Source organism: Lonchura striata, chromosome 8 (assembly GCF_046129695.1).
Source record: "Lonchura striata isolate bLonStr1 chromosome 8, bLonStr1.mat, whole genome shotgun sequence".
Taxonomy (NCBI): Eukaryota; Metazoa; Chordata; class Aves; order Passeriformes; family Estrildidae; genus Lonchura; species Lonchura striata.
The window spans coordinates 13,572,504-13,588,423 of NC_134610.1; the positions used below are offsets into that span (position 1 = coordinate 13,572,504).

At 40.0% G+C, this 15,920-nt stretch overlaps 1 protein-coding gene across 1 annotated transcript in view; it reads left to right on the plus strand.

Annotated features, from left to right (window-relative positions):
• CNTNAP5 (contactin associated protein family member 5) overlaps positions 1–15,920 on the plus strand; it is a 272,631-nt gene that overhangs the window by 238,104 nt on the left and 18,607 nt on the right. Inside the window, exons 20-21 of the mRNA XM_021526152.3 lie at positions 8,888–9,018; positions 10,499–10,583. Of these exons, the coding sequence (XP_021381827.2) occupies positions 8,888–9,018; positions 10,499–10,583 (216 nt within the window). The remainder of the gene's footprint in view (positions 1–8,887; positions 9,019–10,498; positions 10,584–15,920) is intronic.

Here is a 15,920-nt window from a genome sequence, read left to right on the forward strand (position 1 = left end):
TAATTTTTCCATATAATGTCCATATAGGATCAGCATATCAGTTATCCTGTCTGTATCATGAAAAGGTGATTCCTTCCTTCTTGCCTTTCTTGGTGGAATTGGGTGTTTATGTCCTAGTTTTTACAAGTGAGAGTGGCCTTCAGGAACTGCAGGGCAAAAGTCCTGGAGCAAGGTAGATGTGCACTTGGTGAAAGAGGATCAGATCTGGGAATGGGCATTAGGCAAACTGGGCACACATAAATCCATGGGCCCTGGTGGGATGCACCCACAAGTGCTGAGAACTGGAAGATGTCATTGCAAGGCCACTCAAAAGGCAATGGGCACAAACCAAAACATGAAGCTTTTAGTGTGAGAGTAACTGAGTACTGGCACATCATGCCTAGAGAACTGTGCAGTCTCCATCCTTGGAGGCATCCAAAAGCTATCTGGACATGGCCCTGGAGAGCTGACCTGCCCTTGAAGAGTCTTTTTAGTGGGACAGGGATGGGCATCATGTCCTCCAGAGATCCCTTACAACCTCAGCCTTTCCATGGTTTGTGAAAAATCCCAAAAGTATGCACTTGAAGGTAGATTACTGTAAGTTAATATGTATGAGCATATATTTTACTAGAGAAAAGTCATTGCAATGCTACCATTATATGGATATTGCAAAAGGCTTTTTACTAGGTAAATTATTCATTCTTCTAATTTTTCCTGTTAGATGACTTAAGAACATGAGTCAGTTCTTTGTATCCCAGTGGTTGCAGCTAGTTTTTGAAAGGTTGCTATAATCATGAGGTCACTCACTGAAGGGTTCAACATCTCCATTCACAGAGACTGGCACAACCATGAAACAGGCAATCCTTAGATCGACTTGCTGGTCAGAGGAGCCGAAAATTTCCCAGAGATTCCTGATCAGCCAGGCAGTTCCTCTAGAGCTCAGCACAAACAGGCATCATTAACTTCAGAAAGCTGTTAATCCACAAAGTTCTGTGCTGCCTGTATTACAAGTTAGGAATGAAAAGGACATTTTAGAAGCAACATATGATTACTTTTCACTAGTTTTGTCTAAAAGATTATTGCTCGCTCTTCTGCTCAGGCATCATGCAGTGCTCAAATTGCTTCTTTTTTCCCTGTTCATACCATCTTTTTTCTGTGTTCTCATTGCTGAACATAATGGCTATTTGTTAGGTCAGCATGACACAAGTCCTTGCTTGAACAGGCATCTGTACTGCCAAAATGGAAAGAAAAATGGCTAAAAGATATTAGGAAAAATGGAAACTATGAGCCAGAATCTCTGTGCGGGCAGGCTGGGATGACTTTCTCAGGATATCATAACAACAGGTCAGTCTTTTTTTTTTCCCAAGAGCTGTTCACACAGCATTAATGATGTTGCATTATTTGCAAAGCAAGGTTGAACTTTTGGAATAAAATTCATAGGATGATACTTGATATTCCATTCACTGGGTAAAGGATAAAAACTCTTCCTGCCATTCTGGCTTCTCTGCGAGTCTTAAGTAAAATGTGTAGAGGGAGATGGAAACCTGGCAAGATTCTTCTTCATACAAAGGTAAACCATAGAGCCTCCCGAATGTCTGAGTGTAAGACAATTAGCATCCAGTGTGTGTTTAAAGACAGAAAGGGACATTTGAGCAGAGATATGAGTATTGGGTCCAAAAGTATCATAGAGGCATCATATCATGAAGTCTAACAAGGCTAAATGCAAGGTCCTGAACATGACTGTGGGCAATCCCAAGCACATGTATAGGCTGGGTTGAGGCCATCCCTGGGGAAAAAAACTTGGGAGCTTTGATTAATGAGAAGCTCAACATGACCTGGCAGTGTGATCTCGCAAGACAGAAAGCCAACCAGACCCTGCATGGTCCCTGCATCCAAAGCAGTGTGGCCATCAAGTCAAGGGAGGATTCTGCCCCTCTACTCCACTGTAGTGAGATCCCACCTGGAGCACTCGAGCAGCTCTGGGGTCCCAGCATAAGGAGGACATGGCTCTGTTGGACTGAGTCCAGAAGAGGGCTACAAAAATGGTCAGATGGCTGAAGCACCTTTCCTGTGAAGACAGGCTTGAAGAGAGCTTGAGTTCAGCCTGGAGAAGAGAAGGCTCTGAGGAGACTTAGACCCTTTCCAGTACTTAGAGGGGGGCTACAAAAAATCTGGAGAGGGACATGTTATCAGGGTATGGAGGGGCAAGGATGTATGGCTTCAAACTGAAAGAAAGTGTGTTTAGATTTTATTTTAGGAAGAAATTCACTGTGAGGGTGCTGAGACCGTGAAATGGGTTGCCCAGAGAAGTTTTGGATACCCATCCCTGGAAGTGTACAGGACTAGGTTGGATATGACTTTGAGCAACCTGGTCTAATGAAAGGTTCCCCATCGCGTGTCCCTCTCCATGGCATTCTATGATTCTGTGATAGCTTTTGTTAATGAAGAGTCTTAAAGTGAAAGTGTTTTAAAATTTCAAAGAGTCTTTAGAACAGGTTAGTTTAAAATTTACTAGAATAAACCTAAAATAAATAAAAATCAGAAAGCAGGTTAGTTTCAGAGAGATTTAACTGCAACTGAAACTCTCAGTTATCTTCTTCATCTTTATATTCAATCACCTAGATAGTTAATATTGTCTTTGTAAAAGAAAGAGTAAACACTTCCTTCACCAAAAATAAATATCTATGAATGTAGAGATAATGATAATGACTAATAGTGGGTTTTTAAATTGCTCCTGCATCGGAGGTTTTGTGTAATTTTCCAACGGATGAACATTAATGAATTTTAGCAGTGGATAAACTGTGGCATAAAGAAGGAAGACATTTGTCAGCAGCCATCAAGCTGGTAGATCCCAAATTGTGGCAGCACTCTGTCTATTGCCTCCAGGGTACATAAAAGCACCACTGTGTATGCTTCCCCATGAGCTGAACTGGAGAGACAGTGATTATTACTTTCCCACATCCATGGGTTAGCCCTATTCCCGTTTTAGACCCAGCCACATCACCATGAACTGTTTCATTCAGATAAGAGGTCCCCTTAAAACCACTGCAACAAGCTCTGTGTTGAGGCCACTCAGTGTGTGCATCATGAGCTCTCTGACTGTGGTCCTCTGGGTAATTTTTTAGCTTTTGCTGTATTTTCTACCTTTGAAGCAAGAAGCATCTGCCCATTCCTTGTTAATTGCTGGTCAGTCTGTGTTCAGCCAACTGGCAGCTGGTGGGAATGAGATGTCTGTGAAGGTTAAACACATTTCTCAGTCACGTAAGGGAACCAGCTACATTTATTGTTGTTTAAGTGACAATCTCAATCTGGGTCCAGCTGTCTAGCAGGATTGTAAAGTGAACTGAGGTCACGGGCCTCCAGATAGGCTCCTTTTGCTGTGTGTGTTTTTTTCTAAGTTGAAGAAATGCAATGTGAAGAGCAAGTGTTGTTTTTCTTTCTTTTTTTTTTTTTTTAAATAGAGGATAGCCTGAATATGATTCTTGAGTCCTGAATGTCTCAAGCATTGAGTGAGATGCATTCAAATAACCTCCTATTTTTTTTTATTACAGGAAGAGACTGCAAAAAATTGAGTGGTAGATTTTTCTTTTAAACCCTATGAAACAGTAATGTCTAAGTAAGTGTAATAGCTGAGTAGTGATATCAGCAAACATGTTCAACATTTTTTTTCTTTGTTTTTTCCATGCAAAACAAATAGCAAGAGCTACCCCCTAAATAAATGCAAGTACTTTCCTAGTTAAATGCCACTGGACAGTGAAGAGATGGGCTCTGTTCTTAAAATCACCAGCAGCACTTCCAAAGGAGAGTAAATTTACTGAGTAAATATCCCTGGGGAGAAGCTGCTAATTAAGGAACATGTTTCTAAGCCAGCTGCTCCTAACCGAGAAAACGGTGGTCCATTTTTAAATATCTAGGCTATGAAGAGGGACACTGCCACACTGAAACTGTGCAAATTCCCAGAGATAAATTTTGTGGTAGAGATGACTGAAAAGTGGCATGTGTTGTTCTGCAATCAGGAGTGAACAAACATTTATACCTCATGAGCTGCAAATGGTTTTTGCACCAATACTTGAAAATTTAAAATATTTTTTTCATAATTGCAACATCAGTAGCCTCACTAATATATTCCACGCTTTGTTTGATTTGTGCTTTCCTTAATTATTTTCTATTTTAGCTACAGCTTGTGTGAGTATGGAGAATGCATGTGGTGGTGTAGTTAAAGTCTAGCAAGCAAAGGTGACTGCCAATTTGAGATAGCTGTAAGAAGTTTTCTTACTCCTAAACACTTTTCTGTGTGACTCTGAGGCAGCAAGACGTGCAGGGGTTGTCCGATGCCCTTTTATCTAATGCAGTGTTCCACTATTTCATGCATACACATTTATCCAAAATCAAAGCTGTTGGCTGCCCTGGTTTAAATGTGTAAATGATGTTACACTACGGTGATAAATTTGTAGGTTTTACATGTGCCACCCACATGTTCTCCCTGAATTAACCTCAGCTTCCCTGAGCAGAGTAAGATGTCTCACCAGCTGCTGCAGCCAGTTTGAGTCATTAAAAAGTGCTGTTGAAGTTGGCGAGAGTCATTGGGTTCAATCTGGGCTCGTTTAAAACCGGTTTCCATAAATAAAGGTCCTGCAGAGAAGTCAAGTCTCAGACTCACACAGATGCCATTCCCTTCCTTGCTGTTTGGTCCTTCAAGATGAAATGACATAAGACCTGTGGTCCTGGTGACATGTGTGACAGGAATTTGACTTAAAAATGATGGATTTACAGACCAAATTCCTGATAATCCATTTCTCTTTTCTGCAAAGCTGCTTTAATCTTGTTGCCAAATACGGAGCACTGGCTGAGGTATTTCAAACAAGGGAGTCTTTTCCTGAGCTGGAACACTCTGTGTAACATTTTCCCTTTTCTGGGTGATGATTTTAAAATTACTGTTTGATTTTCAACACAAGCTTTGGCAGTCCAGAATTAATGTAAAGTTGGTAGGCATAGACCACAAAGCCAACAGATTATTTCTGACGTTGCACTCAGACCCTGCTGTAGACACAGACAGAAGAAAGGCAGCTCTCCTGTTGACATGTTCAATCAGCACAGGTTTGGGACACAGAATATGTAACACCATGGCCACACTATTTCTTCACACTGTGCAGTCTGGGAATTTTTTATTTTTTTTGTTCTTCAGACTGAACACTTTGAAATCTCTAATCAGTTTTGTATCCTTATTACCACTAGACATAAGAGCTGCTACAGCAGCTTATCCTCAGGAAAAAGAATCAGTTTGAAGGCACCATGCTGTTCCTGTAGCTGCCTGGGGGTTGGTTATGCTGGCACTGATCATTAGTGTTCTTATAGCAAGTACAAGTGCTGGCCTCCATCGTCATTGAAAGAGTGTCCTGGGAGTGTTTTGTTTCAGAAAAGCCACCTCAGACTTAGTCACCAGCATGGGATGACATAAATACTGCCCTTTGGTCTCTATTTCCCAGGACTTCCCTCTGCACAAGGGAACCCCCAGGAATCCTGTTCAAATGGCTCTTAGCTGTTTGATACCATCAGGGGGATGTCATTCAGCCCCACAATCATGGATTTTAGTGTTGAAGGTTGCAGACTGAGGAGCATAGCAATGTGCAACGAGGCACCTTTGACACTGGCAGTGGTCTCATCCCATGGCAGCCCACATGGAATCATTTCCTCAGGAAGTGCTGGAAATAAGGCATGCTGTGCTTGGTAACTGTGGCTAAGCTAAGCCTACCCCCCTCTCAGCCTGCTCTAGAGGCAGAACTCAAAGCTGAAGGGGATAGATAACTACAGTAATCATGTGTGAATCTCTCTTACCTAATACTGCTGGGGTAATGTGCCCACTAAAATTTTTCAGCCCAAGGCAAAAGAAGGATATCTTTATTTTCCTTTTTCTCTCTCTCCCTTATTGACTTAACAATTGCTCCAGCAATTCAACATGCATTAGAGAAGGAATGCAACTTATTGTGCATTGCTTGAACATTATGATACTCCAGGTGTGCATGCTCAGACATGGAGAGCTGAAAAGAGGATGACAGGCATGACTACAACAAGACTGACAGAAATTACACTGCTCATGATTAGTGTGAACCCCTGTTGTGAGGCAAAAATGAGGCAAAATGGAGAATAGGGAGAAGAGAGCTAGTTTATGCACTGATTTCCATTTGCAGTTACTGACACTGGGCTGATGTGATGGAGAAAGTCAGTGGACCAGATAATCAAAATTCAGAGGACAAAATAAAATTCTTAATAATAATCCTAATTAACAATCCATTTATTTTACTTGCCAAGTAATAAAATAGCAATTTAATCTGCCAGGAAAATTATTCTGTAATCTGAACACAGAAGTTTTAGTATTGAATGCAAGGCAAAATTAGCTCTCATCTACAATGGTGAAAATTTGAAAGCACCTCAGTAGATTAGCTACTGTACTTCTGGTTTATGTTAATGCAAATTTGACCCCAGGCAAAATGCCAACTTGAATTCAATAGTTTTGAAGAGCAGCTGTCCATAAAAAGAGTTGCCACTGGAACTCAAAGAATTTGACAAAATAACATTTGATTCACCAATCTCTTTACGTGATCTAATGTGAAATTGCACCACTTTAGAAAGTAAGTTATATTCTTAATGGATGCCAAGAGCCTCCTCCATTGTCTCCCAAAAAATGGAACAGATGGTTTCTGGTTTAAAATCAGTGCTTCCCTGACAAAGTCAATGGGTAAATCCCTGTTTGCTGCAGCTGAGAGCCTGGATAGACTACATGTCATGCTGGCTCCCTTTGAGCACAGATGTGCTGGTTGTTGTTGTTGACCACCTGCATACAGTGGTACCAATTTGAATTTTATATACATGTGTGTTCATAGCCTTCAAAAAGAGCAAAGTTGTTTTCACATTTACAAAATAAAGTCACAGACCCCACCCAGGTCCTATTCCATTTTCTGCTTTACATCCCTTTCAAAGGCCCCAGGTAAGAGGCAACCTATGAAGTGCTTCTGCTGAGACATTTTTAGTTTGGACCAATCTGTTAGACTACCATATTTTAGTTCCAGCTTATTCTGTGTGGTCATTTTGGCTGTGGTGTGCAGAGTCAGTCAACGTTTTTTCTTTCTATCAGCTCTCCCACTTCCCAGAGCAAATCAGAATAACTTCCTTGCATTTGGGCTTCTTTTCTCATCTATTTCTAAAGTGTTTCTAAGATGTTTACACTGTTAATCCCTGTTGATGCATTTCCACTCAGTACCAGATAATGTGATGGTGATTTAGGTTTGGACCTTTGAGTGTGACAATCATGGTGATAGACAGAACCTCCTTGCCCTCACTCTGCAGTGAGGGCTGGGAGCTGTTCATTAGGATTTGGGGCAGCTGAACTGGGACCTATAATATCATACTGAATAATTTAGCAGTTTTTACTGACCTTGATGTCTTCACAAATTCCCCTCTAATGTCCATAGCTATGTGTGAGAATTTTAATGTCCTTTATAGCTTTTTTTAATTTATTTTTACTTTAAAATTTCTCCTGGTCCAGCAGATTTCTTAATCAGCTAAAAAGCCTTCATCCTAGTAGTTAATTCTCATTTTCCCTCTTGATTTTGAAAGCTTCTTTTCTACCCTACAAATCCCAGAGAGTGTCAGTGCTCATCTGGGACATACTGAATTTTGTAAAACTTTTTTTTTAAAGTACAGCTCTTAGGAGGAAAACATCCTGGCAAGGGAAAAGGAGGGGGAATGATCTTAACTGCACTAGGGATTCCATCTTGAAGGACTATCAACTTCACTGTGAGGTGTGTAGAGGTGGAAAAAAATCCTGATGATATTCAGAACAGGGATGTGGCAGCACATTTTGCATTTACAACACAGGGAATAAATGCAGGATCATTTCTCAGGGTTGGGGTGCTGTCAGCATTTATTTTCTCTTTGGAGACAGTTAAAAATAGCACCAGAAAAGCTGTTGAACTCTATGGTACCACAGTTCCACGAATTTTGGTTGCTGATGCATAAGAGTTCAGAAATTTCAGATTTTTTTTCTCTGCTACTTAATCCCCAGAAAAGTATGCTTGAAAGTATTTTACCAGAATAGATCCTTTTTCTTTTAGATTATACCATATGTAGCTCCATGTGTGTATATATCTATATCTATCTATATCTATTATCTATACACATTTCCTGTAGTCATTTGTTGAAGGATTAAAAGTCATACTGGATTCCTCATTTCCTTGTGTATTTTGATTTGTTATGGTCCTGTTATCTATCAGAAGTCACAATGCTTTTTTTGATAGCAAGTTTGAATGAGATGTTTGCATTAATTTTTATATGAATTACATTAATTCCTTCAAATATGTTAGAAGTAAAGGTACTTCTTTATTTCATATGATAATGTAAGTACAGGCCTTTTTCAGGCATTAATGATAATGTATGTACAGGCCTATAACTTAAGTTATAATTCTTACACTTGTCACTGTCTTCTGTGTTGTCTGTTACATCTGGATGAAAAGAAATTATAAAAACCCAGCATTATTAGTTTAGCAGAGCAGTGCAAGCCCTGCATGCCCTCTGCTGGAAGTGATCCCTTGCAGGATGGTGTAGATCAGCTATGGCAGTGCTCAATGTCTGACCTGCAGACACACACACTCACCTTTGATATTCTTACTTACTCATTAAGTTATGTGTTTCCATAGCAGTTTGTTAACCCTGTAGGAAGGAAAGCTCCTCCAGTGCATTATTTTCTTCACACTTTTCATTACAGCTTGAACTCTTTCAACCTTCTTCTTGACTTATTAACCTTACTACTCCATAGCAATAAAAAAGAAAATTAGTTATTTGTCGTGTAGTTATTGAATGATATCACATTACTGACACGGATTTTATATGTATAATTTTTCTCTGCTTTTAGGAAGTTTACAGGTCCGATACAAGCTGAGTAAGGATGGGCTCCTGATTTTCACCATTGACTCTGGAAATTTTGCCAACCGAGAGCTGCACCGTGTGAAGATTAACAGGGAAGGCAGAGAACTCGTCATTCAGGTATTCCATGGCTTATGCTGAGTGTTAAATAATACTTCAAGCCACAGACAATGGCCCAGGTTGCCCAGAGAACTTGTGGAGTCCCACCTCTGGATGTGTTCAAGGCCAGGTTGGATGCGGCTCTGAGCACCCTGGTCTGTCAGGGGGTGGTGTCGCTGTGCACAGCAGGAGGGCTGGAACAGGATGGTCTTTAAGGTCCCTTCCATCCCAAGCCATTGTATGATTTATGAATTCTGGGAATCAGACTCCCTGATCTCAATGCCTCATCACTGGCAGTAGGCAAAGGAGGAGGCTGAATCACACTAATTACGCAGCAGAACAGCCCTGTAGCCTCACACAGAGCTCCATCTGGACCCTATTCAGTGCCCAGCCGTGGTGTTTTCCACTGAAGGGTTCTTTCCTTGCTTCTGACAAACTGTGAATCAGGAAACACCTTTGGCCAGAAGTTCATCTGGACCACTGAAGTGGTTCTGGGGCTTAGGAATGTCTGTGTGATCTGTAGTCTCCACTGAAGCACACTGTATGGATCATGGAAAATCTGCAAAAGGGAGAAAAAGCTGAGGAATTTCATTTTGGTTAGGCTATGTTTCCCAAGGGAGAATGTGACCCCAGCTGCCTTATCCTCTCACAGAAAAGGAAAAGCTGTGAGAATGCAGGGCGCAGTCACCATGTACATGGCAGTGCCCCATCCTAGAAACTAGAAGCAAGCCATGCTGAGAGTGACAACCTCATGAGGGACAAAACCCCTCCTCTGCCTTGTTCCCCTGCATCATCTGTTTTTCCAAGGCAGGGAGAAGAGGACCATCTTGCTGCTCCTTCTGCTTTTCTTCTAAGGCTAATTATAGCCATCCATATTGCAAAACAGGTTTGCTAAATCTAGGCATAAATCATTTAACAAGGAAGGGTGGCAGAGTCTATAGAGAGGTTGCATCTTAAGGAATAGAATGAAAGATAGAAACACACAGCACTGCTTTTTTTTTCCTCTACAGTTTCCATCTCTGGGTGGTAAAATAACACATAACACAACTACAGTGGGTAGGCCTCATTATCTAAAAAGAAGGGTTATGCTAAAAGCCATAGTACCCTCAAGTACCAGTCTTCTATTGTCTGCTGCTCTGTGGTTTTCCTCTGTGCAGAACTAATTCTTCACAATACATCTCTAGAGTGGCCTCCTTTGAGTGTATTTTGAAGTGACTAGACATGGATTTTGGGAAGCAGGGGGATTTCAGGTCAAACATTTTAAGCTTTTCTGCAGGGGAAGTTTCTTCAAAGTCCTTTATATGACTATTCTGGTATACCTTTCAGCTTCTCATACTAAAATCAAAGCACATCCACTTTGCTATCTTTAGAAACTGAATCACGCTTGGGGGCAGAATTAACGGATTGGCAGCTGAGAACATTCCCAGAAGTTTGCAGTACAATGAGATCTAGGGATGTCCATGTGCTGTTGTACTGAAGTAATTTTATTGACCTTTTCCAGGTTGATCAAGTTCTCAAACTCAAACACAACTTTTCTGAGATTGATTTTAAGGCCATTAAGTCACTCACCTTGGGCAAGGTCACAGGTAGGTTCTACAAAATATACTCCTGATTCATGAGATGTTACAGTGCTGGAATTACTCTGTGCTGTGTGCTGGGTTTTTGATAGAATTGCAGGTTTGTTGGGATGGTTTTTGCTGTAAGAGTTGGCCTGAGCATTCCAGTACTCTATTTATATATCACATCAATGCAAAACTTTGGCAGCTTTACTTGTTTGCATCGATAGCAATATTAAGTACTCGGACTGCTCCCTCCAGTGAAGTGATTCATACAGCCTGTGTGGCTGCACAGGGCAGCATCTTAGCCTAATGATACCATTTTGCTGACTGCAGCTTCCTCCTCTCCAGCCATTTCTGTTTCCTAATGATAAGAACAGCACAATGGAGCCTTCATCCTCTCTGCCCTTTTCTTCATCGCCAGTCTTTTTCCATTTGAATTCTGCAAGGAATATTGCATATAGCACTTGGGCCACAATTCTGCATGTTCTGTACATGGACCTTCTTGATCTTTACTCCTCCACTCTATAAAGCCATTACAAGACCAGGAAAATGCTGCCTGAAATTTGGAAAATAGAACTGCTCTTTTTTATTGTCAAGTATGTCATATTCCTTTATATAAGAGTCTTGTTCTTTCCCAGTAAGATTCTAAATACAACCTTCTTTACAGACTTTTCAGTCCTTTGTTCAAATTGGACCTCCATATCAAGCCTGACATCTGAGTCACTATTGCAATTTTATATGTTTCATTATTAGCACACGAGGCCTGTGGGACTGGCAGCTAGACAGGCACTACAGACATCCCCTGGTGCCTGCTTGTGCAGTGTAACTCCCTAGAATGACAGTGGTGCACTCTGCATCACGTTTTATTCAGTAGATTAAGAGCAGGACCTGATTATCCCCTTAGTTATATATAACTAAAAATATATATGCTTTTTTTTTTTCAGAATGCAGCCATCTTCCAAACCTTTGTGGATAGGTTTGGGAACCTGACAGTTTTCAGCCCTATTCAGACCTAAGCTAAAATTCCCACTTTGTCAGTGTTTAGCTGTACTGCTAAAAATCTAAAAGAACATTACTCATCCTGACCTCTACCTAGAACTCGAGCTATAGACACCAAATCAATAAAGCAAGGATTTTTTTAACCAGAAAGATGGAAGGTAGCACAAAGACCTTCAAAAATGCACCCAGCAAGCTGACGTGGTGCAGCTCATCATTATGGAGAGAAACTAGATTTAGTCACAAAAACATGATTAACTTCACAAGTGCAAATTGTTGCTAAGCCAAAAAGCCCAGATGTATCTCCAAAGGTCAGGCATTCAGTTCCACTGAACACCATCGACTTTTATCCTCCTTTCATTTCTCTCTTGCCCCGAAGTTTATTGGGGTTTTGTTTTAGTATAGCAATAGTTCCTATTCTGTAATGACACTAAAGCCATAAATTTGGCCATCCAGGTGGTGAAATATTACTGCCATACTGGAAATTACACAATGCATCCTACCAAGTCACTTTAATTCCAGACTAATCCTAATTCCAGTTTCTTTTTCATATGTTAATGAAAAAGAAATTTACACAAACTGCTTCTTCTATCTTAGGATTTAATTTTCCAGGTTTTATCCCACAGCTGTAGCTATGCTGAGTAGAGTCCTCGTGCCCTCAGAAAATCACAGACTTCCCTCAGCCTTCTCCCTCCAGGACAACCAGTCCCAGTTTTATCAATCCTCTCTTCACAGGAGAGATGCTCTGGTCCCTAAATTATCTTTGCAGTCCTTCACTGAACTGACTCCAGTAAGTCCATGCTTTCCTCCCACTGGGACACTGTCTTTCTCTGCAAAGCTGCTTGCCAGCTGCTCAGCCCCAAACCAGTGCTGCTGGGTGGGGTTTCTAACCCAAGTGCAGATTTCACATTTCCTTTGCTAAAATGCAGTGTTCCTGTTTTCTCATTCCATCAGTTTGTCAACATCCCTCTAAATGGTGACACAACCATTGGGTCCACCAACTGCTCTCCACCATTTTTTACCTTCTCCAGACTTACTCAGGTTACACACTATTCCATGGCAGAAAGCAACAAAACCAAACCAGAAACTCCTACTGCTACAATGTTAAGAGTATTGCTTTGTTGTACAAAGAGGAGAGCTAGACATTGTCATTTTTGGGACTGTGGAACTTACTTAAGTATGTTAAATCGTTATTTATCCTGTTGTATAGATAAAATGTTGACTATTAATTTCTTTTAATGATGGCTCACCAGGTGAATACAGGTGATTTAAATCAGTATCTGCCAAGTTTTTCCTTCTCATTGGTCACGCCCTCAGCAAAGCATAAACTTCCAGAGGGATGTGATGTTTTGGAGTAGACCTAGACTTCCTGTAGTGTTTATTTTGGATGCCACTGGGGTTACACACCTAAAGGCAATCGTTAGGAAATTTAAGTGTCCAATGAAAAAGAACTATGTAAAAAACTCTCAGTTCTTCATGTCCTACATATCCATGCTATAATCTTCTGAAAATCTGTCTCTCTCCTGTCACACCACTGCTCATTTGTCTGCTCTAACAGCCTGATCCTGGCTGCCTAACCAGATGATTATACAACCTTCTTTTTTGACTCCACCATTATTTTTTCACTGACTGGGAAATCTCAAAGATGTCTTCCAGCAGGATGTCATGAAAGCTTGAAACTCCTTCCTCACCAGATTTTCTTATGATAGCCATTTCAGCACAGCTGGAACTTTTGAAAAGTGCACTTTTATAAAAGAACCAGTTTTTCTAAATAACAGTGTTTCCCCTTCTTCTACCCCTAACCACCCCAGCCCCATTACACTTTCTTTAGGTACTCACACTCTAATACTTTTTTCTTCTTTTCAAACTGGCTGTTTTTTTCCAATGGCTGCCTTATACCCAGCTGTGAATTCTGGGAAAAAAACCCTCTGTTTTAGGCAGAGGAGTCTCAGCTGGAATTCAAAACATAGGGACACTCTGCCACAGACTACTTGAATGACCTTGGGTAAGCCATTTATGTGCAGATATAAAGGTAAGCAGGCATTTTATTCCCAGTGGAACCAGTCTGAGCTTTACTATCTCCCTTCTCTATCAGTAAAGCATAGATAATAGAACAGCACTGTATCAGAGGGGTGCTGGGAGGATAAAAGCATTAAAGGCTGTGAGCTCTTCAGATGCACAGTAATGGGACCATATAGCTGCCTTGGAAAGATCAATCTAAATATAAGTGTGGCTTTGAAGACAAGGGAGTAAAAGGAAGCATCATTCAAGTAGCCAGCAGATGTCTGTTGAATTCATCCTCACTGTACCCAACAGCAACAGAAAAATATTATTATCCTGTAGTTTGTTGTCATTTTTACTTCACAAATATAGAGTCAGAACACAAAAAGACCTATCCAAAGCTCATTGGTATCAATGGGAGTTTTTCCATGGACTTTAGTGAGCACTGGATTCAGGCCCCAAGTGGGTCATAGAGTTTATGGCAAAGTCTCAGTGAAATTTTAACCAGAGTCCCAGTTCATTTACTTTAAGTGCTCCTTGCAGAGATCATACTGCTGTATTTAACCACATGAACATTCTGACCTGACTGTGAGGCTGGCTCTGCTTTGAACAAGGGATTGAACTGCACGACCTTCAGAGGTGTCTTTGAACTTAAATTATTTTGTAATTCTCTCCTCTCAGAGACACATTTGCATGTGTTTAAGGTATTGTCTACAAAAAGCTGCTATCCCAGTGGAAAATATAATTTATTTTTTTGCAGGTTTACTTTAATGAATCCTTGAAAACTTTGTACTGTGCCCCAACATACAATGTCTTTTCACCATTATTGTCGCTGGGAAAAATAATCTCTGGTGCAGAGAAGTGAATTTCATTGTTTGTGTATTTGTGTCTGAGCAATTTAATATAGTAGTTGTGTAGGAATACCAGAATAAAAGGCCAGCACTTAAAGGTTTCAACAGGATTTTGAAGAAAAATGTTGCTAGTATTTCTTTAGAACCTATTAGTGTTGCAATAATTAATTTGTGTCTTCAAAGTGATCAATTAGCAAACCTTCCCACACTGGTAACATAAATGATTGTGTATTCTAGCACAGGAACATTATATTTTTTTATCTCTAAAAGCCTGAGCTAAAACACACTCAAGTTTCCACTGAGTCATTCAGCTTTGATATAAAGTATACATAAAAGAAGGTTTATCTGGAAAGTAATTTTATTAAAATGATTATGTAGGTGCAGTACAATTCTTATGATTTCTACAATATCTTTTCTTATTAAAAGTTCATGAGGAGAAAATGGAATTTGTACACTGAAGAGATCACAGAGCAGTTCATGCAAGAATATTATATAGGGGTAGATGATAATGGGATAATTAAATCACAAGGGGTAAATTGTCATTAACTGTGAAATACAAAAGTTGCCTTAAAGAAGTATCTCCTTTTAAAGAGTTTCTATGAAAAATACTTAAGTCTATTTTTTCTTCTATTTTTTTTTCTTTTTTTAATGGAAAGACATTCCTGTTTTTAAGCTCACCATATCACAATTTACAGTTTAAACAATACAACAGCATCTGCAAGAGGTATTGGCTGGACTCTTCTGGTGACTGCAAAGATCATTTCTTGACTTCAGACTCTTTTTGCCCTGAATACCTATTTCTTAGACCATATTGTGAACAAAGATCTCTTAGGTGAATTTTAGGGTGCCTTTAAAAGTAATTGGCTTTCCTCCTAGTAGCATAGTAAAGCATTAAGGAAAATGGAAATTGCTACATAAGATAAAAGACCAAGATAGCAAGACCTAAAATAAGCAAACTTTGGCTACCCCAGGCAGTCCAAGCAATCCAAGGTGTCAATAATGTCATGAAATCTCTATTGAAAAGAGGCCAGATCTAGTCCAGTTTTTTCCCCAGCAATGTAATTTACCCTATGATCATAACACCATGCTTAAATACCTGGTGTTTTGATGACAGTGCTGCCTAAATAGGAGTCCAAGGTCATCTGCTTCTATCCAGAAATTTTATTTTTAGACTAAACTCCTGCTACTTTAGTTGATTTTAACTGTCTGCTTCTGGGACAAATGTATATTGTACATCAGTATATGCTTTTGTACATCATCTCTCCATCTTCTTGCATATTTTCTTCTTTTTATAGATTATGTTTTCAGCCCGTGCAGAATCACATAGGACGGTTCTGTTGTGACAGATTAGGATTCACATGTCAAATAGGACATACTAACAAATTGCAACTCCAAATGCCTCATTTTCAATGATAAACTGTGTTTGAGAAATTATAATAAATGCATGCCTTAAATTATCTCTGCAAAGCCTAATGAAACAAAAATCCTTGAATGCTACACTTGGCACAAAATGTTC